The 27,097-nt window shown below is 46.6% G+C and overlaps 1 protein-coding gene across 1 annotated transcript in view; it reads right to left on the bottom strand.

Annotated features, from left to right (window-relative positions):
• Positions 1 to 27,097, bottom strand: part of TENM4 (teneurin transmembrane protein 4) — a 787,800-nt gene that overhangs the window by 14,766 nt on the left and 745,937 nt on the right. Inside the window, exons 27-30 of the mRNA XM_055416091.2 lie at positions 14,240 to 14,412; positions 9,229 to 9,464; positions 5,639 to 5,935; positions 569 to 2,183 (exon numbers count right to left, since the gene is read on the bottom strand). Coding sequence (XP_055272066.2) covers positions 569 to 2,183; positions 5,639 to 5,935; positions 9,229 to 9,464; positions 14,240 to 14,412 — 2,321 coding nt within the window. The remainder of the gene's footprint in view (positions 1 to 568; positions 2,184 to 5,638; positions 5,936 to 9,228; positions 9,465 to 14,239; positions 14,413 to 27,097) is intronic.

Consider the following 27,097-nt stretch of genomic DNA (forward strand, 5'->3'; position numbering starts at 1 on the left):
TCCCTAGTTCTGTCTCCTAAGTCTGAATTTTATGTTTACATCATCCCAAATAAGACAGCTGATTTCTTGTTTCTCTCTCTCTGTTTTGTTTGTTTTGTTTTTTGGTCATACCTTCACTCAGCTTATCTGGGACACATAACCAGCTTGATCTTTGGGTGAGAAACTCTCAAAATTCATCCCAAAGTATGCATCCAGTGAAACATTAGGGTTTCATGGTAAAAAAAAAAAGGGGAGTTTCATGGTTTAACAAGTTGGAAAAACTGGGTAATTATATGAAATTATGTGAAACAGTTCCCTTTGCTGCAAGACTTCACAGAGTCTTTCCTAAGCTGAAATGGATCATGAAAATTTTGGAATTGTGTTTATCCTATAAAACTGATTTGATGTCAAAACCAGTTTTTACAGAGCATTTCTCTTAACTAGTGTTTCTTCAAAAATACTTTGGAAAATGCTACTCTAAGAGAAAGTCAATGTTTCCCATTATACCATACTGGCTTTGTCAAGAAAGATGGTCCTAACGACCAGAACAATCGAGGTCCCTGCCCTCTGAATGAGCCCTGATCCTCACCTGTCATGAAGCACTTGATGTCCTGAGAGTTGCTGATGGGGTTGTTGTTTTTAAACATGTAGAGATTAAAGGGCATGATGTTGCTGCTACTAAGGTGCTTCCACAACTCGTGGTCTGGGCTAGTCCAGCGACCAGCCAGCACGTCATAATCCCGCCGGCCCATGTGGACAAGCTTGGTGAGTGGATCATAGAGGCCACCATGGTAGCCAATGATGATCTGGAAGTTGGGGTTGGTGTCCATGTAGATCTCCCCATAGGCCGTGTACAGGATCTGCTTGATCATTAAGCCCGTTCCACTGAAGACAGCAAGAGGGGTTCCAATGTTGTCGCAAGCTATGTAAAACTCGTCTCCACTGCTCAGCTCCATGGCGAAGAGGTGCCCTTGCAGGTCGTAGTAGAGGGATGTGATCTCAGAGCTGGAGTGGTTGTAGAGGTGGGTGACCTTGGTAGGGTTGGTCAGGTCTGCATAAAAGAACTGCAGGTGGTGGCTCTGGCTGCTCTTGCTGGACACCCGTCGTCCCAGGCCATCGTAGCGGTACCTGACACTCCAGCCACCACCCCGGTTGTAGGCCTTGATGAGCAGGCCGGCTGAGTTGTACTCAAAGACATCGCTGCCCCGCTGCCTCAAGAAACCATCCTCGTCCATCTTGTACTGCACGTCGCCCAGCCTGGTGATGCGGTCGCGGAGGTCGTACCGTAGTGGGGTAAGCCGCGCGCTATTTCCAGGGCTCAGTAAGTGCAGGTTCCCGTTGAGGTCATAGCTGTATCGCCAGAGTGGCTTGTCATTGATGGAGACTGTCTGCAGCTGGCCGTCGGCATCGTACTCATAGGAGTAGCGGGTGGTGTTGGCGTAGGGTCCCACCTTCAGCTCCTTCTTCACCACTCGCCCCATGTTATCATACTGGACGGTCATCCAATACATGAGTGAGCGGAAGATCTCATATTGCACTTCCTTCATCCGGCCGTAGGCATCAAAGTGCTTGGTGTGGGTCATAACCGTCGTGGTGATGATCTGGTTAATGTCATAGTAGATGACACCAAACTTCCCGAACTGCTCGGTCTTGCCCGACACGTCATCATAGCGATACAGGTCAATGGGCAGTGGGGTCTCGTTGATCACGGCCTGCATGCTGGTCACCCGGAAGCTGTTGTCATAGTTGTAGTCAAAGCGGGCGTTGACCATGCCTTCCTCGGTGAAGCGGAAGATCTGGCGGTCGATCAGCGGCCCGATCTGACGGTAGCGGATGGTGCAGGTGAAGCCCTCGTTCTGTAGGTTGATGGTCTTTAGCATGCCAGCAGTCTCATCGTAGGTGAAGCTCACCTTGGTGGTGTCGTACAGCAGCTCGGCCAGCTTGGACAGCTTGCCGTACTTGTATATCACCCTGCGGCCGGTGCCCAGGTAGAAGGTGTGGAGGAGCTGCCCGTCCTCAGTGAAGTCCTGGATGACTGAGGCATTGCCTTCGGGGGGCTGGTAGATGTTCCTGTAGTAACCCACTGAGCGGATGGTCTCCAGTGTCTGCCGAGCCACGTTGGGCATGGTCACCGAAGAGAGGCGGTCGTTCTTGTCAAACTCAAAGATGTATTGCCTCTGGCTGTGGAGGAGCAGCACCATAGACTGCAGGGAGAGGAAAACCAAGAGATGAGAGGAGGGTGCTGGGGAGGAAGGGGAGGTCTGTGAGCCCCAGACTTAAAGGGAAAGAATGAAAGGCCAAGGAAGTCGGTGGTTTTTCTAAGTTATGCCCAAACCAGAGCTTTCTAACCAGTGTGCCCTAGGATAATGCAATGGGGTACAGACGTGCTAAGAGAAGGCCTTCTCTCCACCCTTGGCCTGCCTATAGTGAGCAGCGTTGTCTGTTTGCCCCTTTGTGGAGTGTAGAAAAGATTTCAGTGTGAGATGGGGTTTGGAGAACTGGCCTAAAGTATAAATATTTGCAGCAGCCTCTCTCTTGGCTCCCTTGCTCCAGATTCCTTCTCAATCTTCCTACCCAAGCAAGAATGATTAAACACAGTCTGATAATGTGTGTGTCTGTAAGTCACTTCAGTTGTGTCTGACTGTGCAATCCTATGGACTACAGCCTGCCAGGCTCCTCTATCCTTGGGATTTTCCAGGCAAGAATACTGGAGTGGGTTGCTGTGCCCTCCTCCAGGGAATCTTCCCAACCCAGGGACTGAACCCATTTCTCTTATCTCTAACTGTATTGGCAGGCAGATTCTTTACCATTAGTGCCACCTGGAAAACCCCTGATAATGTCTATTGCCTGCTAACAGCTTCTGTTGACTCCCTATGGCCTATAGGATAAGACATGTCTGAGAAGGGCATTTAAGGTTTTGCATAATTGTTTATGTAGTAACAGGTCATACACCCACCCAGGGGTAGGGTGGGCTGTGATGGGAATGGGGAAACCTGTTTTCTAATAACGGACTCACTGTATGGCCCTGGGTAAATTCATTCCCTCTGGGTTCAGATTTTCAGGTCATGCTGGATGACCTTCAGGGTATCTCTTAGCACTACCACAAATAATACTCTTGCAGATGTGAATGCTACAGGTAGGGGAGATAGGTCACAAATCATGCAGAGCCTGGACCTGGACTGCTGACCAGGTATAGAACGCAAAGCCAGGATCTAGGTATGAGAACTGTGGCATGAAATACAGACTGTTTCATGAATAAGTCAGTAGGTAACAGGCCAAAAGACATCTGGGCATCAAAATTACCATTTCTCTTCTTTGAGACCAACTTTTGATTAGAGGCCTTTTCTGATTTCTAGTTCCTAGGATGAAATGAATGCAGAGTTCCAAAGAATAGCAAGAAAACCTTCCTAAGTGACCAATGCAAAGAAATAGAGGAAAACAATAGAATGGGAAAGACTAGAGATCTCTTCAAGAAAATCAGAGATACCAAGGGAACACTTCATGCAAAGATGGGCACAATAAAGGACAGAAATGGTATAGACCTAACAGAAGCAGAAGATATTAAGAAGAGGTGGCAAGAATACACAGAAGAACTATACAAAAGAGATCTTAATGACCCAGATAACCACAATAGTGTGTTCTCTCACCTAGAGCCAGATATCCTAGAATGTGAAGTCAAATGGGCCTTAGGAAGCATTACTATAAACAAAGCTAGTGGAGGTGATGGAATTCAGTTGAGCTCTTTCAAATTCTGAAAAATGATGCTGTGAAAGTGCTGCACTCAATATGCCAGCAAATTTGGAAAACTCAGCAGTGGCCACAGGACTGGAAAAGGTGAGTGTCATTTCAATTCCAAAGAATAACAATGCCAAAGAAAGTTCAAACTACTGCACAACTGCACTCATTTCACATGCTAGCAAAGTAATACTCAAAATTTTCCAAGCTAGGCTTCAACACTATGTGAACTGAGAACTTCCAGATGTTCAAGCTGGATTTAGAAAAGGCAGAGAGGAACCAGAAATCAAACTGCCAACATCTTTTGGATCATATAAAAAGCAATAAAGTTTCAGAAAAACATCTACTTCTGCTTTATTTATTATGCTAAAGCCTTTGACTATATGAATTGACACAAACTGCAAAATTCTTCAAGAGATGGGAATACCAGACCACCTTACCATGAGAAATCTGTATGCAGGTCAGGAAGCAACAATTAGAACTGGACATTGAACAACAGACTGGTTCCAAATTGGGAAAGGAATACTTCAAGGCTGTATCTTGTCACCCTGCTTTTATGCAGAGTATATCATGTGAAATGCAAGGGTGGATGAAGCACAAGCCAGAATCAAGATTGCTGGGAGAAATATCAATAACCTCAGATATGCAGATGACACCACCCTAATGGCAGAAAGCAAAGAGGGACTAAAGAGCCTCTTATAGTCAAAGGCTTTAGCATAATCAATGAAGCAGAAAGTAAAACAGGAGAGTGAAAAAGTTGGCTTAAAACTCAACGTTCAATAAATGAAGATCATGGCATCTGGTCCCATCTCTTCATGGCAAATAGATGGGGAAACGATGGAAACAGTGAGACACTTTATTTTCTTGGGCTCCAAAATCACTGCAGATGGTGACTGCAGCCATGAAATTAAAAGATGCTTGCTCCTTGGAAGAAAAGCTATGACAAACCTAGACAGCATATTAAAAAGCAGAGAGAGACATTAATTACTTTGCCAACAAAGATCTGTATAGTCAAAGCTATAGTTTTTCCAGTAGTCATGTATGGATGTGAGAGTTGGATCATAAAGAAGGCTGAGTGCTGAAGAACTGATGCTTTTAAACTGTGGTGTTGGAGAGACTCTTGAGAATCCCTTGGAATGCAAGAAGATCCAACCAGTCAAATTTTAAACTCAACCCTGAATATTCATTGGAAGGACTGATGCTGAAGCTGAAACTCCAATACTTCGGCCACTTGATGCAAAGAAGAGACTCATATGAAAAGACCCTGATGCTGGGAAAGATTGAACGCAGGAGGAGAAGGGGACAACAGAGGATGAGATGGTTGGATGGCATCATTGACTCAATGGACATGAGTTTGAGCAAACTCTGGGAGTTGGTGAAGGACAGGGAAGGTGAAGGACATGGCGTGTTGCAGTCCATAGAGTCACAAAAAGTCGGACACGACTGAGCTAATGAACAACAACAGGATGAAATGAACCCTGATTTGAAGCAGAAAGACTTTCTAACGCCACCCTTAGCACGTGGCATGCAGGATTAAGCACCTCTTGCTTAATACTGATCCCCTGGCTTCCGCTTTGTTCTCTATGACCAGGTCACACCAGGTACCCTAGACCTGGGAGCAGACTCCAAATCCTGCTCCGTAAGTCCAGATAGTGTTTGGGCCTAGCTCCCGTCTATCAGGTGGGACTTTTACATTCTCCCACCCCAGAAGCTTCCATTTGTCATACCATCACCATAATCCATCCAGACTCCACCCAGGAAGCCCCTGACCCTAGGATGCAGATTTTCCTGAACATTTCCTTTTGGAGACCGCATGGGTCAGATCTATCCCATCGAGGTCAGCAGGCTGGGCCTGGGCTTAGGTTGAGCAGAACGAAGATCTTCTATGTGGCAAGGCCAGTGATGGAGGGAGACAGACACCTGCCTTCTCTAAGTAGGTGTAGCTCCATGTCTTCCCATCAGCGAAGATCCTGGATGTGATGCGACCCGCCTGGTCGTATTCCATCCTCTCAGACATGATGCCCCTCTGGACGCCGGCGATGTGGCCCCCTGGGGAGTATGTCACGTTGACACCGTTCAGCCTGCTGCTGGGTGACCAGAGGCTGGGCCGCCCCGTCTGGTCGTACAGGATGCGGAGGGTGAACTTGCGGTGGTCGTCATAGATCTTCTCCGTGCGTGTCACACGGTCAAAGTCCAGAGACAGGAGGTTCCGGTTGTGAACCTGGAGGAGGGGTAGGAGGACACAGAGTCAGTCTAGACATTGAGAACTTGGTCTGACAAGTTCCTGAGTAGAGACGGCACAGGTCTTGGGTGATAACAGACAAGGGTTTGGATTGCGGCTCTGCCACTTGTCAGTTCTGTCAACTTTTCTCATCTGTAAAATGGGAATAGTCGTGCCAACTGCATAGGGCTCTTGTGAGGATAAACACAAAGCAGAGTCTGGGTAAATAGTAGCATATATGATCCATGTAATTTCCTAGTGTGATTCTCCTGATGTGGAGAGAAAGGCAGATCCTTCGTAACTCCCTCCTGAAAAGGGAGCGGCCATGTGGGCCCGGTAAGTCAGTACCTGACCCCATATTTTATGTGCCAGGCGCTGCTCTTGTGTTTGACACCGGGTAGACCACAGTCAACGACAGGCTCCAGATCCCGTGACTGGTGAGAGACTGGGCCTGGATTCAACTCTCACCACTGCAACATGCTAGCATATGATCTGTGGTCCTTCTTGGGGCCTTGGACTCCCCATCCCCTCTGGGGTCTCTCCTGCCCTCTGCCACCACAATCAGGGCCTCTTGGTCATCTCAGTTAGCTCCCAAGGCATCTTCTTCTTCCTGGAGGCCCTGGGAGGCAGTGTGTGTGTGAGTCTGGGATGCCTTCTCTGGCTGAGGGTTGTCTGGGGAACACCGTCCTAGGTTTTGGAACATTTGCTCCTGGCAGGTGGCACAGTGGTAAAGGATCCGCCTGCCAATGTGGGAGACGTGAGTTCAATCCCTGGGTCAGGAAGATTCCCCTGGAGTAGGAAATGGCAACCCACTCCAGTATTCTTGCCTGAAAAGGTCTATGGACAGAGGAACCTGGAACCATTAGATGATAGCAAATGATCGTGGTAATTCTCAGAGGAAGTAGAGACGTGTGTGTCTCACTCACCCTTCTCCCCAAACAAATTCTAAAGCCTTGAAAATCAGGATTTATAATGATGGTGCTGAGACGACTTTAGCTGTGAATGGCCTGGTTATGATAAGGTTGCTTTCCCGGGGTAATCAAACACAATTGCAGAAGCAAAAACAGTATGGCAGATGATTCCCATGAAAAATCAGAGGTGCTGGAGGCTGAAGCTGTGTTCTTTGCAGAGCGGGCAGAGGGAGAAGCAGGTTCTATACCACCAACGATGATGCAGGTCCTACAAAGCCTCTTTGGGGAGGTCCCTTGTGACTCCCCCAGAAGGTGCTACCACCCAGCCGGTTGTCCCCCTCTCCCCATGGAGGGCCCCCAGTGAAGAGGAGCTACACCTCTGCAGCAAAATTAATAAAATTGAATTAAGCAGCTCATTGGGGAACTGCCTAATGCTTCCTGGGCTCGGCAGTGGCAGCAATGAGATTATTTTACATCTTTCTTTATTAAAAATGTTCCCAGTTGTATAAAAAATGAACTGCATTATGGGGAGGTGCACCCGGCTAACATTCTCATTCCGTAAGCTGACACTGTGGGTGGCCATTTATTTTGGAAGGACTTGGAGGTGGCGGCCACCCGACCGGAGCGTCATTCATCTCAGCCTAGGAGAGGGACGCATTAATGGCGGGGAAACTTCTGGTCCAGTTCATGCGGCAGAGAGGAAATCCTAACACCACTAATGGCAGCTCTTTATTGAGCACCTGGGGTCTTCTAGCACTGGGCTAGGTGCTTGAAAAATATCATCTGGTTTCTGCAGAGGAATCTGAAGCTCAGAGGAGCTGCTGAGGGCTACACACATGGCCCCCAGGCAGGAATCAAACCTGGGTCAAGGCTTCTACTTAGCCCATTGCCTCAGATGTGTGTGAAGGACTCCGGGAGGATTCACTCAGGGGGCTCAGTGAGTCTGCAGACAGTGTCCCACAGAGAACAAAGACAGCTAGACCTTCCTTGGGGAATCAGTGGAAGGCTGTTTCCTACATCACATAGATAGTTGTTGAATTCTTGAGGACCACAGGAAGCCCTGTTTTCTGGGCTCCAGTTGTGTGATACTGAATCAGCCACATACCTGTCTGCTATGAGAAAGGCACCATGAGACAGTGTGCGTATTTCCAGTTGCTGCCTAGCTATTCGAGTCTGGAAAATCCCTCCTCTCTCTGGACCCTGGTTACCTCCTACATGAAACAGGAGGAATGAACTTTCTTTGTGAGAAATGGCTGGGGGTGGGTGGGGTGCAGTACAAGACAGCCCTGGCCAGGCTGCATGAGGATGTTTCTGCAGCTTTGAGGAATCAGGAACACGTGGCCCAGTCCTGGGGTGCCCTGCAGCTCAGCAAGGCTGCATAGAGCACCTGTGTGCAGTCTGCGAGGCACTGTGCTGAACATCAGGACTGGGCCCTCCATTTCCCTCTCCCCATCGCCTGCCTTTTCTGAAGCTGGAGGGAACTGGAGCTAGTTAATCTGGCCCTGGGGCAGAGCCCACACTACAGAGACATGGGAGTGAGGCAGCGAAAGTGCTCGTTCTGGGCATCCACACGCAGAAAAGTGCTCTAAGATGCCAGACTCCAGAAGCCAGCGCCCTGGCAGTGATGACCACGGTGGAACTGTTTTGCTCACTAACGAAGGATAACTCTGCCTGGAAGGAGAATGTGGCTTAGAGTCCAAAGAGCTAAACTAAGTCTTCATGCATGTTAGCAATGTGTGATAAGAGTAACAGTGACAACTAGAATAGGTATCATTGACTACTTTTATATGCCAGGTTCCATCAGTTCAGTTCAGTCGCTCAGTCGTGTCTGACTCTTTGCGACTCTGTGAACCACAGCACGCCAGGCCTCCCTGTCCATCACCAACTCCCGGAGTCCACCCAAACCCACGTCCATTGAGTCGGTGATGCCATCCAACCATCTCATCCTCTGTCATCCCCTTCTCCTCCTGCCTTCAATCTTTCCCAGCATCAGGATTCCATATGAGACACTTTATGTATTATTTCTAATCATTACAGCAACTTGTAAATTGGTTTCATCGTCCCCATTTTATGGATAATGAAATTGAGGCTTTAGGAGGTCATGGATTTGCCCAAATGCACTCAAGGAACAGCAGAAACTGGAAACCCAACTCAGGACTGACTAACAGCAAGCCAGTGATGGTTTCTCAATTCAAGTGAAAAATACATGAGACTCTGATTAGGAGCACTTGGTTAACGTGTTCCCTTTTGCGGATGAAGAAATGGAGGCCCGAGAGAGCCGTCTCCCCTAGTGTCAGCTTCCAGACCGGAGCCCGGTTCTCAGAGCCCTCCTCTTCCCTGGCCCCCAGGACTCAGCCACCCCTGCTGGGAGGCCTTGCTCACCCGAAGCCGGCGCCCGAAGACGGTGACCTGGCCGCGCGCCTGCTCCTTGCGCTGCCGCCACTCCACCAGGTTGAGGCCGTTGTCGATGGGCAGCGTGACGTTCCTCTTGCCCACGGTGGGGTTGACGGTCCCGGCCAGCAGGTGGGGCTCCGTCTGCAGGGCCACTTCCATGCCGTTGGCCAGCAGCAGCCGCAGGGAGCCGTCAGCCCCGATGAAGTAGCTGTTCCGGACCTGGTCTGAGGGACAGATGAGGGGGCGACTCTGTTTAGGAGGGCTGAGGAGGGACAGAGCTGTACAGCAGAGGCAGAGGTGTGGTCTTCAAATGTGCTTACGTTTCTAACCACAGAAACAAAACACTGTCATTGAAGAACACGAGAAAAATATATGGAGGTCTGTGAGCTCAATCTCCAAAGGAAACTACTGTAAATATTTTGATATGTTCCCAGATTTCACAATATTTCTGAATACATTTATGGTTAAAAATGGCTGCTTATAGAGTTTTTACTGATCGCTGTTATTTTATTGTTGAATATGTTCATGACATTTTTCATAATGAGTGTATGCTATGCCGTTATATGGAAATAACAGAACTTAATTGATCGGTCCTCATATAGATATTATGATTATTTCCACTTTCGCATGATTACAACACTGCAAATAAAAATCTGTTAATCATTATGCTAAAGTGAAAGAAGTCCGGCACAAAAGGCCTGATATTATATGAATGAGTCCATATATATGCAATGTCTGCAAAAGGCCAACTTATAGCGAGAAAGTAGTGAGGGAAAGGGAGGAAGGGGTATGACTGCTAATGACTATGGGGTTTCCTTTTGGGGATGATAAAAAATTTCTGAGATTAGATAGTGGTACTGGTTGCACAACTTTGTACATATACTGAAAACCACTGAATTATACTCTTTAATAGTATGTGAATTATATATTTATTAAAAATATACTTTTTGGATACATCAACGTCTTCACTTTGGGTTATTTAATCAAAATAGATTCCTAAAAGTAGGAGTCCTAGAGCAAAGGGTTGAACATTTTTAAGACTTTCCCACTATGGTAACAACACTCTTTACAATAAGGTGAAAAATAGCTCCAATATGTAAATCAGTGACAGAATGCCAAATATATGTTTCAAATCACTGTCATATATATACATATATGTGTCATATATGTATATCTATGACAATGAATTAAAAGTAGACTTAATTTTGAAATTTTAAACCTGATTTTTAATTAGGATCTTTAGCTAATAAAACCTTCTGGAGAGAAAGTAAATTTCAGCTGTAGAAAGCACACTGTGTTCTTTTCTAAAAATGGAAAAACCTGGGTTTTCACTGCAGTCACCTTCCTCTCGCCCTTCGTCAGCTGCTGCTTCGGTCTGCACTGCCCCTCTATTTAATAAATGCGAGCCCAAGCCCTCCCTTCAAGGCTCTGTGTAAAAAGTCATCTCTTCCCAGAAGCTTCCCTTGTTCCTCTGGTTAGAACGAAAGCCTCCCCCTCCCTTAGCCTCTTTCTAGGTCTCAACAGTGGTCCTGCATATGAGTGGTGCAGGGGTTCACCACTCTGTGAGTGAAGGAACACTCAAACACTTAGTTCAGTCACTCAGTTGTGTCCGACTCTTTGCGACCCCATGGACTGCAGCACGCCAGGCCTCCCTGTCCATCACCAACTCCCGGAGTTCACTCAAATTCATGTCCATCGAGTCACTGATGCCATTCAGCCATCTCATTCTCTGTCGTCCCCGTCTCCTCCCACCCCCAATCCCTCCTAGCATCAGAGTCTTTCCCAGTGAGTCAACTTGTCGCATGAGGTGGCCAAAGTATTGGAGTTTCAGCTTTAGCATCAGTCCTTCCAATGAACACCCAGGACTGATCTCCTTTAGGATGGACTGGTTGGATCTCCTTGCAGTCCAAGGAACTCTCAGGAGTCTTCTCCAACACCACAGTTCAAAAGCAGCAATTCTTCGGCGATCAGCTTTCTTCATAGTCCAACTCTCACATCCATACATGACCACGGGTAAAACCACAGCCTTGACTAGACAGACCTTTGTTGGCAAAGTGATGTCTCTGCTCTTTAATATGCTGCTAGGTTGGTCATAACCTAGTGAACAGTGAAAAGCACTAGCGCAGAGACTGAGAGCACAGACTTCGGAGCCAGACCTCCTGGACTCGAGTCCTGCCTCTGCTGCTCTCTTCCTGCAGGACCTTGGGCAAATTCCTTAAGCTTTCAGGCCTCTGTTTCGTTATCTGTACATTAGGGACAATAGTTGTACTGTTACCTCTCGGGATTAAGTGGGAGGATGACCATGAAGATCTGAGAAGAGTGCTGAGCCTCTGGTGTGTGTTATGTAAATGTCAGTGATCACTAGTTGCGTGTGCCGGGCGCTGTGCTGGTCGCTGTCACGTCTATCTTTCATCATCTTTCCTCCATCTCCTCTCTCTGCCCCATTTCACATACTTGTCAGAGTGAACTTTTCTAGTACCAATCATGGCCCTTCCACAGCGCCCCTTTGCCTGCAGATTCACGCTTAAGAGAATGTGTCCTAGAGCCTATTTGTCTGGGTCCAAACACCTACTAGTTGTGTGACTTTGGATAAGCCACTTAACCTCTTGATGCCTCCTTATCTTCATTTGGAAAAATGGAGATATTAACCATACCTCAGAGGGTTGTTGTGAGGATTTAAAAAGGATGACGAATATAAAATGCTAAAAATATACTTCACACAGAGTAAGTGCTCAAAACATCAGCTATCGTTGTTATTATTGCATGTGCTCAGTAAACATTTGCTGGATCAGACTAGATACACACTGGCTGTGTCAGGCAATGAGGATACAGAGGTTTCTGCAGGGAACCCTCACTGAACCTTCCCTGTGAGGATGGCTTCAGACTGGCCTCTCTCCCTCCCACTCCCTCCCCCCACCATCTTTCTTCCCGTCTCTCTCCCACACATGCAGAATTCTAAAATCTGCCTCAAACTTGTCATGCATTATTCACTGACAATCTGTATTTTACTCCCTTTGAGCAGTGAAAAAGCCTGTGTCAATTTATCTTTTAAAGCTGTTCCTTGCTGAATCCACATATGTCCATTAACGGTGCCTGTGGATGGAACAGCATCTGCAGAGGCCCCATCTTAAACGATCCCCGTTTAATGTGAGCTGTGACTTCCCAAGGCTGCCGCTCATTAGTAGCTGCTTCTTATTTCTTCCCATAGTTCAGATATAAGATGAAACCAAACGAGCTTTTTTGACTAAGACTCTACTGAAGCGGCTGCAAAACCGAGCATCTGAGCCTGGTACGAAATGAGGAAAGAGAGCTTGGCAGAGGTACCAAAGAGGAAAAAGAGGTATCAGCTTTCCTGGATTCCGAGATGGACTTTTCACATTTTAATGTTTCTGAAATTGGAATGTGTCTTAAGTCCTCATAGGGATTTTGAGCAGTGTGTCTCCTGATCCCCTCCACCTGAAAATTGTTATTAAATTGATGGTACATTTTAAAACTGAGGAGATATGTCACTTTTGAATTTTTAAAAGCTGTCTAAATATTAGAAGACCTGTGTTAACTTTTGAGAAAAATGCTGCAAGCCTCCTTAGATGTATGGAGCAGAGGAGGCAATTCTTAATCATGGGGAAGAAAACAGGTTTGAAGGATAAGATGTTTGTGTGTCATCAGCTGCCCTCTTGTCATTGGTCAGCCAGAATCCTGGCTGGCTAGGAACTGGTACCTTTTCTCGGAAATAACCCAGTTGGTACATAAATACCTAGGGTCTGTCCCAACACATTGCTAAAGGTGCTTGGTGGAGAAGGAATTCCAGGGCTTGATTTCTCTTTCTTTGATTGAAAACTGATACTGTTCTTTGAGTTTTGTTAAAGGCATAGGACTACAGTTGGGGTAAAAATGGTTGTGGAAATACATGGTTATTCTCTTACAGTAAATCAAAGTGCCTGTTAATTAGTTAATTAATCCAACAAGTACTTCCTAAGCAGTACTATGTGCCTGGCCTATGCCAGTCCCTCTCTGTTTGTTGTCTGAAGAAATTGTCTGAGCAACCCTAGGAAGTAGGACTTGTAATTCAGCCCCATTTCCCTGACCCAGAAACTGAGGATGAGAGAAGAGTGACTCCACACAGTCCACTCCGGAGCTGGTACAGCAGGTGCAGGGGCCCAGTGTGTTTGCCCTGGAACTGCAGGCCACCACCCAACATGGCTCTAGTTTGCTTTCTTTCCCCAGAGTAGAAACTCGGGGGCCACGAAGATGGGGTGGCAGGGTCAGGACTAGAATTTGGGGCTCTGACTCTCAGACCAAGACTCTTTTTACGGCTTTGTGTCAAAGCTTTGGAGAGTATGCCAGGTCACTTTCCCTAGTGACCCCTTCTTTTCTTTCAGGCTTACTAAGCCCAACAAAGCTCCCAGCTCCACTTCGGGTCACCACGCCCCATGAGAATAATTGTGGCAAACAATTCACAGCAAGGTTACTTCTTTGTGATTTATCTGAAGCTAAAAGATCAACTCTTATCAGGGTTTATTTGATGGATGCAGAGAAGGGTCTCTTCTCCACAGAGTCCTAGACGAGGAACAAGGCATTCTCACCCGAGATTCAGGGAGACCTTCTCCAAGGCCCAAATCCCTTTCATAATTAGGTGTAATTATTCTTGTCCTTTGTCCTTGCCAGGCACCAGAGTGAGAGTCAGTCTTTAATCTGGGAGCCACTGGAATGGTAGAATAGTGAGGTCACCTGGATTAGCAGCTAATGGATTCTCTACCTTTTGTTCTGCTGATAATGGGATGAGACAATGAAATATTACTCTGAAGCTTGGGGGAGAGACTCTACAGGGCTCAGGCTGGTGTGTTTTGCAAATTAGGTGGTGATACAGTGAGAAACCAGGTGTCATGCTTTTCTGTTCTTGGGCAGCTGCAGTAGCAGCAGCCTGTTTCTCAGGTCATCCTTCTTCAAAGGGGGCCTCCCCACCCCACTGTCTCCAAGTCCCAGTCCCCGACTGGCTTACCTTGCAGCAGTGTATAGAAGGCACCGGAGGCAGACAGGTTGGTGGTTATGGTGACGTCGTCCTTGCTGGAGGTCTCCACCTGGACATGCACTGAGCTGTCTGTATCACTTCGGAAACTGCTCACCTGGCCGGTTGGGAAGGTCACATTTGTCAGACGGCCAAAGCTGTCATACCTGAAAACCAAGAGGTGGCTCTGAGTAACAGAGATATAAAGGTGCCATTGCTGGAGCCTGGCACGTTCTACCTGATGCCATGGTTTTGCATGTTCCACTTTTCTTTCTGCTCAGATACATTTTCATGTCTCCAACATCTCCTTGGACAGAATTCCACCTGCTGATATTCAACTGCAGGCAGACAACTTCTCTCTCTTGAGTCTTTCTTTCCTAATTCTGTAGAGTGGAGATACCCTCCCCACCCTCCAGGATTCCTGTGAGCAATGTGTGGAAGTGCCCTGTTGCTATGAACTAATACTCACTAAGAGCCAGATGATGATGCCCCAGGTGGCGCTAGTGGTAAAGATTCTGCCTGCTAATGCAGGAGACCTAAGAGATGCGGTTCAATCCCTGTATCAGCAAGACCCCCTGAAAGAGGAAGTGGCAACCCATTCCAATATTCTTGCCTGGAGAATCCCATGGACAGAGGAGCCTGGTGGGCTACATACAGTTCACATGAGGCCACAAAGAGCTGGACAGGACTTAGCACATGCATGTGTGCACACACACCACACACACACACCCCTGAGATGGATGATCCAGAGTCTTAGAGCTGGGGGACTCTCAGAGGCCAGGAGTCAAAGTGGATGCTTGAATACCTTCTCAAACCTCCCCCGCCCACCCACAGTTCAGTTCAGTTCAGTTCAGTCGCTCAGTCGTGTCCGACTCTTTGCGACCCCATGAATCACAGCACACCAGGCCTCCCTGTCCATCACCAGCTCCCGGAGTTCACTCAAACTCATGTCCATCGAGTTGGTGATGCCATCCAGCCATCTCATTCTCTGTCGTCCCCGTCTCCTCCCACTCCCAATCCCTCCTAGCATCAGAGTCTTTTCCAGTGAGTCAACTCGTCGCATGAGGTGGCCAAAGTATTGCAGTTTCAGCTTTAGCATCAGTCCTTCCAGTGAACACCCAGGATTGATCTCCTTTAGAATGGACTGGTTGGATCTCCTTGCAGTCCAAGGGACTCTCAAGAGTCTTCTCCAGCACCACAGTTCAAAAGCATCAATTCTTTGGCGATCAGCTTTCTTCACAGTCCAACTCTCACATCCATACATGACCATGGGAAAAACCATAGCCTTGACTAGACGGACCTTGGTTGGCAAAGTAATGTCTCTGCTTTTTAATATGCTATCTAGGTTGGTCATAACTTTTCTTCCAAGGAGTAAGCATTCTTTTAATTTCCTGGCTGCAATCAGCATCTGCAGTGATTTTGGAGCCCCCCAAAATAAAGTCTGACACTGTTTCCACTGTTTCCCTATCTATTTCCCATGAAGTGATGGGACCAGATGTCATTAGAACTGGTTAAACAGGTTTCTCCCGACCAGCACTAGAGATGGGGCTTCCTAGGAAGCCACAGAGCCTGGGAAAAGGGGACTTTGAATTCAGACCAGGATGCTGCTGCCACAGAAGGGGGCTAGACAGATGGGCTCCCATAGCCCCTTCACAACTAGATTTCACATCTGGCACCAAGCGGTGCTCAAAACCCACAGCTTTGCTCTGGTGCAGTCTTTCTAAAGCATCACAAGTGAATCTTAATTCTCTTTCCCATTCTCCTGATGATAAAAGAAACAACCTAAACTTTTTCAACACCCACAATGCGGCATTCAGACATGGTGCTAGCTCTTCACACATTTTTTCCCTTAACCCTCACAACTAGTCGAAAAGACATATATCAGCTCTTTTGTGGAGGACACTCAGAAAGTGAAGTCACTCGCTCCAGGTCACACAGCTAAGTGTGACAGAGTCGAAATTTAAACTTAGATCTCTCTGCTTCCAAGCCGACCCTTGCTTCTCTGTCTTCAGAGAGTGTTTGCAAGTGTCCATGGCGCGTGCTATCCCGCCTGCTACAGTGGCTGGCAGACGGCAGGGAGCTGGCTACTAACAGGTAGGTTTCAGAGCCTTTTTGGACGTGCGTGTGAATGGGGACGGGCGTCTCAGGTGGCGCTAGCGGTAAAGAACCTGCCTGCCAATGCAGGAGGCACAGGTTCGATCCCTGGGTGGAGAAGATCCCCCGGAGGAGGGCATGGCTACCCACTCCAGTGTTCTTGCCTGGAGAATGCCATGGACAGAGGGACCTGGCGGGCTACAGTCCACGGGATCACAAAGAGTTGGACACGACTGAAGTGACTTAGCGCGCGTGCAGGTGAATGGGCATCAAGTTCTCCACCCAGGTGCCCATATTTCTGACTTCTGCTCAGGCTCAAGCCTGCAGCGTGGGTTCAGCTGTGTATGTCTCCCTCGTGTACTCTGGGTCTCCCACTGGACTTCTTTTCCTGCTCAGCCTTTTATACTGGGTTAAAGCTGTTCTCTGGGCGCCTGAGCAAAGGGTTTTACCTATGGTGCAACGAAAGGCCTGAAAGTTTAGTTCCATCCTGGCTCTTCTCCTGATTCCTTCAGCTGGGCCTGGCTTCCTGATGGGCCCCTGGGTTCCGGTAGCTTCTATGGTTTCAGGTGAGACTTGGTAGGTGAGACCAGGCAGGCCTTTGCTGCGCAATTTTCTGCTCAAGGTCAGATTTGGCTGCTGAATGGGTTCTGCCATCCACCTGCTCGTTCTGTCCCCATGGCGGGCTGGTACTGATCACGGAATGACAACAGTCCCGGGTGCAGTCTGCCACAGAGGAGGTGTTGGTGAAGGTTATTTGAGTGAATCATCCAGTCCTCAACTCCAGACTGACTTTAGGGGGAGGGCCAACGGGCTTTGGGAGAGCTGAATCTTTGGTGCTGAGGTCTGAGGAAGGCGAATGGATGCCCTTTCCGTGATGGCAAGAAAAGCAGGGGTTGCAACCATATACCTCAGGCCTGGGGGTGGTGGGGCAAGGCTGTGGATATATCAGTCCTTTGGGTTCTCGGAGAGGCAGTTCCCTGGTGACTCAGCTGTTAAAGAATCTGCCTGCAGTGCAGGAGACCTTGGTTCAATATCTGGGTTGGGACAATCCCTTGGAGAAGGGAAAGGCTACCCACTCCAGTATTCCGGCCTACAAAATTCCATGGACTGTACAGTCTATGGGGTCGCAAAGAGTCAGACGTGACTGAGCAGCTTTCACTTTCAGAGGCAGTTAAAGGGTTTGGAAAACTGTTTCCTGTCATGATTCTCTCATTTTTCTCTCTCTGGACCAAGTCAGGTTCTTGTAAGGGGAGGTCAGTCTGGCTCAGCGGAGAGCAGCATTTCCAGCAGCTGACCTGGAATGGAGGGTGAGAGGTGCAGAGTGCCCCTCAGAGCGGGTGAGGGCATGACTCCGAAAGACCGCTGAGGGCGGTCTCGGGTTAAAGATCTGGACTGTCTGTCTTAAGGCCTCTCTCACCTGGAGGAGCTCACAGCTCTGCTCCTGTTAACTCTGGGAGAGGCTGGTGTGTTTTTTAGCCCTTTATGACTGCTGGAAATTTGAACAGGAAGGAATTTCACAATAATGTTTACAGCAGCTAGCTCTGGGAGGTAGAATTACAGGGGATTTTAGTTGCTTCTTTACATGCATTTTATAGTCTCAAGATTTTGAATAATTAACATGGATGATTTTCATCATCAGAAAAGTACTGTGACAGGACTTCCCTGGTGGTCCAGTGGTAAAGAATCTGCCTTGCAATGCAGTGGATGTGGGTTCCATCCCTGGTCGGGGAGCTAAGACCCCATGTACCCAGGGGCGACTAAGCCCATGCGCCACAGCTACTGAGTCTGCCAGCTCTGCAACTAAGACCCCAGCCGAATACATACATTAAAAAAAAGAAGAAAAGAAAAGCGCTGTGACAAGCAAGTAATGCCTTATGAGCATGGCCACCTTGGGGAAGAGGACTTTTTAAATTGCTGGTAATTTTAGAAGTGTCTCATTTAGAGGACATCTGCCAATAACAACCTGTAGGTCAAATATCACTAGAACATCCCAAATTTTTGAGCCCAAAATCAAGACTCCCTGCTCTCTAACCCCCCACTCCCCCCAACAAAAACCCCATTCTGTCCCTTTAACTGCAGTCTATGAATAAGCTGAGTGCTGTCAGATCCCCAGTCATCTTGGAAGGTAACAGGAAGATCCGTTTCAGTCTGACAGTTTCACGGGATGGGTATGCTGTTCTAGTCTGGTTCTTTGAACACCTAAGATCCATGTACACACTCTTTATTAATCTAATTTCCTGGCCTAACTGGATAAAAAAGATTTTATTACACTGTGCAAAATACTTAAAAAGGAGTTCTGGAGTCTTACAATTTTGACTTGATAGATTATTCACTGGACTTCCCTGGTGGCTCAGATAGTAAAAAATCTGCCTGCAATGCAGGAGACCTGAGTTTTATCCCTCAGTATGGAAGATCTCCTGGAGAAAGGTATGGCTACCCATTCCAGTATTCTTGCCTGGAGAATTTCATGTCACCTTGATGCTACTTCTATCAAGGCCCTGCTCAAATGCCACCAGCTACAGGTCTCCCCATCCCTTCTTCTCCCAGTGATCCTCTGGAATGTGCCCCCTGCATCACAACAGCTGATGGACAACTTGTCTCCCGTTTTGGCCTCGGAGCAAACTGAGTTAGGACAGGATATTGAGGTCAGACAGTCAGGCTGGGAATCTGGATTCCAGCATCTGCCAGCCACGGGACCCTGGAGGACTGGCCTTCAGTTCATCTCAGCATGGGGGCTGGGAGAGAGAAGATGAGCAGGGGATGGTGGCTGAACAGATAAATGAATGCAGGATTGCATGTGCAAGGCCTCTGCCCTGCTTCTTCAGAGAAGACAGACCATGATTCACTCACATGCCACCCCCTGCAGGACCTACAGAGACCTGACACACAGTAGGTCCCTGATAAACATCTGCTGAATGCACAAATACGGAAAAAACCGCTTTCACTAAACGATACTTGAGCAATCTCCATTGGCATCTCCCCAGAGTTTTAGCTTCCAAGCTAGAAAGAGGCTCTGCATAAAGGAAGACAATTTTAATTATTATTGAAGGTGGTCTGTAATACATAATTAAATTGAGCCTGAAGACGATATGATGAAAAGGCCAGATGCCGTCAAGATCTGACTTTCTAGGAGATGGCCAAAAAGCAGTAATTTCCACTCCTCCTATTTTCCATTAGGACTGAATGTCTTAATTAAATGAACATCAAACAGCACAGCCCATTTATAGAATTTTCTTGTCTCTTATTCACTCATTTCACTGCTTTCTGGAGCTTGAGAAAGGCCACTGGCTCTCTCCACAACCTGATCAATTCCTATGATTATCCCATCCGAACTCCTCTGCTTCTGCCTCTGCAGGGAGGAGCTGGGGCTACCCACTCTCTGGACCTTGACCTTTGCCCTGTGGCCGCCTCGGTATCCCTTTCTCTTCCTGCTACCCAGTTGCTAAGGGAAAGGATGCGGGTGCTTCCCAGCAGGATGCTGGAGACAGGTCTCTATCTGCAGTACCTGGATTCCGACCCCATGAGGGACGACTTCTGGCCAATGGCTTAGATACATCTGTTGCAGCTTTACTTAAATTACTGGCCAATTTTCTTCCTCTCTATCACAGAAGAACAGAAGGAACAGGTCATTGTGGGAAGGTCCTTGGAGCCAGGTGGTTTAGGCTTTGAATCTAGGCTCTACACTTGCCAGCAATGCAACCCTAGAGAGCAGGCACTCATTTCTGTTTCCCTGTTAACCATCCAACTCCCACCACAAATGGTATTATTTCAGGCAGGTTATATAGTATAACCTTTGTGTGCCTCTGAATTCTCCTCTGTAAGACGTGGGTAATAATACCTGTCTCAGGGAGATACTGTGAAGATCAAACAAGGTAACATATTTCAATGCCAGTTCCTTCCAGCGAGTGCGGGACCCCATGAGATCACCCTTACTAGACTGTCAACTCCCTGAGGGAAGTGCCTTTGTTTGGTCACTGGTGTATCCTTAGCACTTAGGGGAGTGCCTGGCATAGAGTTCAGTTCAGTTGCTCAGTCATGTCTGACTCTTTGTGACCCCATGGACTGCAGCATGCCAGATTCCCTGTCCATCACCAACTCTTGGAGCTTGATCAAACTCATGTCCATCAAGTCGATTATGCCATCCAACCATCTTGTCCTCTGTCATCCCCTTCGCCTCCTGCCTTCAATCTTTCCCAGCATCAGGGTCTTTTTCAATGAGTCAGTTCTTTGCGTCAGGTGGCCAAAGTATTGGAGTTTCAGCTTCGGCATCAGTCCTTCCAATGAACACTCAGGACAGATTACCTTTAGGATTGACCGGTTGGATCTCTCTGCAGTTTGCAGTCCAAGAGACTCTCAAAAGTCTTTGCCAACACCACAGTTCAAAAGCATCAATTCTTCAGTGCTCAGCTTTCTTTACTGTTGGACTATACGTGACTATACAACACATCCATACATGACTACTGGAAAAACCATAGCTTTGACTAGACGGACCTTTGTTGGCAAAGTAATGTCTTTGCTTTTCAATATGCTGTCTAGGTTGGTCATAGCTTTCTTCCAAGGAGCAAGCATCTTTTAATTTCATGACTGCAGTCATCATCTGCAGTGATTTTGGAGCCCGAGAAGATAAAGTCTGTCACTATTTCCATTGTTTCCCCATCTATTTGCCAAGAAGTGATGGGACTGGGTGCCATGATCTTAGTTTTTTGAATGTTGAGTTTTAAGAGGTTCTTTAGTTCTTCTTCACTTTCTGCCATAAGGGTGGTGTCATCTGCATATCTGAGGTTATTGATATTTCCAGCAATCTTGATTCCAGCTTGTGCTTCATCCAGCCCAATATTTCACATAATGCACTCTGCATATAAGCTAAATAAGCAGGGTGACAATATACTCCTTGATGTACTTCTTTCCCGATTTGGGGACCAGTCTGCTGTTCCCCATCCAGTTCTAACAGTTGCTTCTTGACCTGCATGCAGATTTCTCAGGAGGCAGGTCACGTGGTCTGGTATTCCCATTTCTTGAAGAATTTTCCATAGACTAGATGCTCAATAATGTGAATGAGTGAGTGTAGGTGGAATGATCTGCTCATTCTTTTTTTTCCCTGCTTTACCCAACTTTACCTTGAAGCCTATTCCTTCATATTTTCTGCCTTCCATTCCATTTGCTTCTGAACACGCTGAGTTCAAACTAGGCTTGGGGTGTTCATGCTGACTGTTTCCTTTGCTGGGAATGCTCTTCCTTCTAACCTTGATAGGGCTAGTTCCATGTTTTAGTTCAAATGTTATTATTTTAGCAAGGCTTTCTCTGGTCACCCGTTCTGATGGGGCCTCCCATCTTGATCACATCAATCAGCAGTCCCCAACCTTTTCAGCACGAGGGATCAGTTTTGTGGAAGACAGCTTTTCCACAGACTGGGGGCAGGGGATGGTTTCAGGATGGTTCAAGCATGTTACACAGATTGTGCACTTTATTTCTACTATTAATACATCAGCTCCGCCTCGGATCCCTGGGCAATAGATCCCAGAGGCTGGGGACCCCTGCATTATCTTATTGCACTGTTCTCACTTCGCATCTTGTTTACTTGCTTACCTGTTTGTTGTCTCTTTTCCCACTAGAATATAAGCTCCATGAAGGCAGGGACCTTGTTTGTATTCTTAGTGCCCATTGCAGGACCCAGCATGTAAAAGGCACTCAGGACATATTTCTTGGATGAGTGAATGAATAGTAGATATTATTGTTTTTTCAAGACCAAGGGTGAGAATAATTAAGAACTCCACCGCTGTTACCCCTCACCTTCTGTATGAGGAAGGGAAAGTTCACTAATATTCACATAGTACACTTTAGATATGGAGCACTGTGCTCACAGCCATCTTTGGAGGTGAACATGATTATCATCATTTCACAACCAATGAAACTGAGGCTCAGAAAAGATGAATAACTTGCTTAAGAATACATGGCTAACAGAGGCATATAGACTCTGTCAGGTCTGTCTGATCTTAAAGCCTGTGTTCTGTCATCAAGCTTCCTGGAAAGATGGTGCTGTTACAAATCAAAAGCTTTGTGTTCTACTATGTTTAAGAAAAGATTGCGTTTGGAACTCTGAAGTGGGTAGAGAAGAGGGACAGCTTTCTCTTTGAGACACTTTTCTTTGCTTCCACTACAGCTGACTCTACAGTGATGCTCAGCCCCCACCTGGGGGTGTGATGGAGGCAGCCAAGTGATCGGTTTCTCACTATTTCCCCCCACCGACTTTTCTTCACTTGTTTTTCCAAAGCATCTTTGGATTACAGAGAAAGAACAGACGATTCACAGAGTGGTTGCAAACTTGGCTCTCAGAAGAGGACCACTAGAAGCTATCTTCACACATACTGCAAGCGTTTCTTCTTCACACTCGACACTTCACACCTTGATCCACTTCACTGCACGTGCTTGGTGAGGAAAATGCCACATTGCCTTTCTGATAGTAAACTTTTTGCTGATTGGGCACTGTTTAGTTGGAAGATAAAGATTTGATTTTTTAGGACTTTCATCTATGATTGTTCCAAACACCACCATCATCAACAAGAGGAAATGGCCACTGTATTGTCTGTGAATAATTATAGTTCACAGCCCACACACACCAATAGATCCCTTGACCTTAGTTCTCTGTAACAGAGTGGCGTCTCTAAACAGTAACTACTCCAAAACTGCAGCAGAGGCAGGCTCCTTGTTGGCTCTGCAATAAAAATTTGTCCTTGCTGCCCATTTCCCATAGAATTAACTCCCAACAATAAATTGGAGCCTGCAGGATTTCTAAGAGCTGGCCCACCCTACCTCTGTAGGTCTTCTCTCTCACTGATGTTATATTTGAGGCCATGCATCTGCTAGAAGGTTCTCAGGTAGATCTGGGACTGAACCCTGTCTGCTCTGCCATTCCCGTGAACAGTGTCACAGAGCCAGTCTGTGGCTATGCTGTTCATTCTCTGTTCCCTCCTCAGATTCATTTTCTGCCCTTCCCTGCGCCCTGACAGGCTGACCTCTGCAGAATGCATCCCTGGGGCCTCCCTTGCGGGCTTGCTTCTGGTTGGGTATAGCCAATGGTAGGCAGTGGTAAGAGACTGCAGGTCAAGAGAGAAGTTTTCCCTACTCTCTCTCTCTTTTGGTCCCGTATTTCTAATAATGGATGCATCCACGCCAAATTACAGCTCCGACCTGATGCCTTCTACATGGCTGCAACTCCCACTGGGCTTTAGTAACGATATCTTGTTACTTCCCTACCATGCCCTTCAGACCGAGGGTTGGTAATGATTGTTCAGTGTTTATAGTGCCTGGGTGCCCCACCATCCTTCCGTGGTTCCCTTATTCTTGCCTATACCTCTATTCCATTTTTTCATTAGAAAGATGTTTTCTTGGCAGGATATAGAAATCTGGGTTGACAGATTTCTTCCTTCTTTTAGCATTTCTGTTTTCTAGTTTATATGTATTTCTCTTTTCAAATTTCTTCTTCTTATGAGAAGTCTGCTATGATTCTTATCTTAGCTCCCCTGTTAAAAAAAAAAAGCCCTGTATGGCACTGCTTTCAGGATTTGCTTTTTATTTTGTATTCAGCAGTTTGAATACGATATGCATAGATATCTGTGGGTGTGTATGTACTTATTCTGCTTGGTGTTTTCTGAGATTTTGGGTCTATGGTTCTGGTGTCTAATTACATATGGATAGTTCTCAACCATTATTTCCTCAAATGTTTCTCCTGCCTTGTTCTTTCTGTCTTCTGGAATTCTAATTAAATGTATACTAGAGCAGTTGATGTCCCCCAGTTCTTAGATGCCCTATTCTCTATTTTTTCTTTTTTTCCCTCTTTATGTTTCAGGTTGGATAATTTCTATTGATCTATTTTCCTCAGCTGTCTCAACTTTACTGATAAGCCCATAAAAGATAATTTTCACCTCTATGTTCTCAATTTCTAGCATTTACAATTGATTCTCTCTTACAGTTTCCATTTCTCTGCTGAAATATCCTTCTGATCTTGCATGTTGTTCGCCTTTTCCACTACAGTATTTTATTTCAGCTGCCTGGCATGCAGGGTATTAGATCCCTGACCAGGGGTTGAACCTGGACCCTTCATAGTGAGCATGAAGAGTCCTAACTACTGGACAACCGGGGAATTCCCTACATACTTTTTGTTAAATTCCTGAGAGACAGTTTCAACATCTGTGTCACATCTGAGTGTTCTTCTGATGATATCTTTGTCTCCTGGGAGAGTGCTGCTTTCTCTTGCCTTTCTGTAGATTCAGTTGAAAGTGTGACATCTTGTGTATAGCACAGTAGAGACTGAGGCAGTAGATTCTGGGTATGAGTTTTCTCCTGCTTGCACTTTAGTGGGAGAGTTTAAGTTAATTTAGTTAGGATTTGGGCTGGCTTTGAAATGTGTTATTTCTACTGCTAACCTTAATGCATCACAGGCTTTACATTCCTCCAGCAATATCTTGTATTTAGTGTGTGAAACTAGTTTGCCAGAGGGTTTTTTGTTTTTTTTCCAATGTGCCCACTCTATTCTCAGTTTTAGGTCCCATCTTTGTGCCCAGCCTTAGAAAGGGTCTCTTTTTAGGCTCTTGTATCCTTCTTCGCTCCTTCCCAGTAGTATTCCACTTTTCATTGTTAGGTTTAGCTTTTTAGCTAGCAGTGGTGGGTGGTAAGCTTGAGAGAATTCTCTTTTGTTCTGACTGAGCCTCAGTCTTAGATCAATGTCTGCATGTACCCCTGAGTCTCAGGAGTGTGGCCTCTTCAGTGCTGCTGCCCCTTTGAGGCTGTTCTTCTGGGCCCATTAAGTATTTCTGCTCCTCTTCCAGCAGTAGTTAGATTTTTTTTTTCCTTAGGGCCTAAGTAGAATAGTGTTCACTGTCCTCTCCACAGATTAAGGCTTTCGTTCCATATGGGAGATCAGGTGAGATGGGTCTGAGTGAAGCAGGCAGAAATTTGTGCCCCCTCCCTCAGCAGCTGCTGTACCCCTCCTCCAGGTCTACCACAAGGGATTATTCTCCTACTTTTTCTCTGTAGTACCTGCTGGGATTTGTGGAGAAAAGTTGTGGAGAATGTGGACTCTCCCAATTTCTGCAGCCTCCAAGGGCTACATACTCTCCTGCCAGGACACATGTAGTCTTCATAACTTCCCCAAGCTGAACGCTTTTTTCCCCAGGGACTAGTTGCAACCACCCCAGGGAAGCTGGCACCCACATCTTGTCTGTGATGTAACACTGTAAAAGACCTGGCCACTTGGTTGCCCTGTGACCTCAGAGAAGGAGTTCAAGGAAAACTCATGCATTTGCCATTTGTGTGGCTTATTTTCATTGTAAGGATGGGAACAATGCCTTTTCTGGCTCTTATATCCTCAAGCAAAAACGGGAAGCCACGTCTCTTCACTGAAACCATTTGAATTGAATTCTGTTTCCTGCTAGGAGCACTGACAGTACTGTAGCTGCGAAGTAAACCTAGTATTTTTCTCAGGACAGCATATATTTTTTTTTTTCTTCCCTTCTTGATTTCCCTTCCCTCCCAAATGTAAGTTTCACTCATAAAATAGTTACTGAGCACCTCCTAGTTGGCAAGTCCCAAGCGTGTACAGAGAGGCATTAGTTAGGGTCTCAGTGGGGTTGCTAAGGGTCGGACACGACTGAGCGACTTCACTTTCACACACTGGAGAAGGAAATGGCAACCCACTCCAGTGTTCTTGCCTGGAGAATCCCAGGGATGGGGGAGCCTGGTGGGCTTCCGTCTATGGGGTCACACAGAGTCAGACACGACTGAAGTGACTTAGCAGCAGCAGCAGGGTAGATAGCTTGAGCATAAGGATGTTGGGAGCTGAGTGCCAGGGCCACTTCCCTTATGAAACTTACTCACGCCCATCTAATAAGCCAATTTTGGAACCTGCCTCCTCTTGTCAGGCCATTTTCTTAGCCAGCAAATGCCACCAGTCCAGGAGTCCAAGTCTGAAATTAATGTTGCCACATGCTAGAGATGAAAGCATTACAGACCCCTTTTAGGTTTCCGACCGGCAGATCTTTGGGTTGAGGGAAGAAAAGGATCCTCGATTCCCCAGAATTATAAACACTTTAAGTCAAGCTGCTTGCTCTGACATGTGAGATGTTTCTGTTAGATGTATTAATCTGTTGAGAGGGTCGATAAAGCCAACTTAAAATGTGTTTCAGTAATAGCTAGTGTTATAGGCAAGCCTGGGCTGATTTTTTTTTTTTAAATATTAGAGCATTTTGGTTTGGAATCCATTAAGGTGCCTCATGGACCTAACAGTAGGAAATTCACTGGAGAAATGTGCACTGGCAAAATCTGTCCAAATCTGTGTTGAGAAATACCATAATGATAATAATTTTTATACCATAACTTCTTGGGAGCAACGTAGGTTGCAAAGTATTTTCACTTTCAGCATTTACTTAGTCTTTTGATTCCTATAATGGCCCTAAAATGGGGTAGGTCAGGCATTATTTCTGTCTGGTTGAGACATGGGTCTGGAAGCCAGCCTGCTCCTGAAATTACAAGGCAAATATCCAGTAAAAATAAGTATCTGGTATCCTTACTATGTTCACAACCTGAATTGAACCATTTTTCCTGGACCTGTCCTGTATAACTCTTTCCCATCCATTTTGGGTATTCTCAGGAATCTGACCCCTTTCCTGGTTCATATCTTCATCCCTCAGACTTGATACCTGAGTCTGCTCTTCTGATCTGCCCTCTAATTCCTGTGTATGTGTGTGTGTGTGTGTTAGTCGC

The sequence above is a fragment of the Moschus berezovskii genome, chromosome 25 (genome assembly GCF_049115385.1).
Source record: "Moschus berezovskii isolate FMDL1 chromosome 25, NW_MosBer_1.0, whole genome shotgun sequence".
NCBI lineage: Eukaryota > Metazoa > Chordata > Mammalia > Artiodactyla > Moschidae > Moschus > Moschus berezovskii.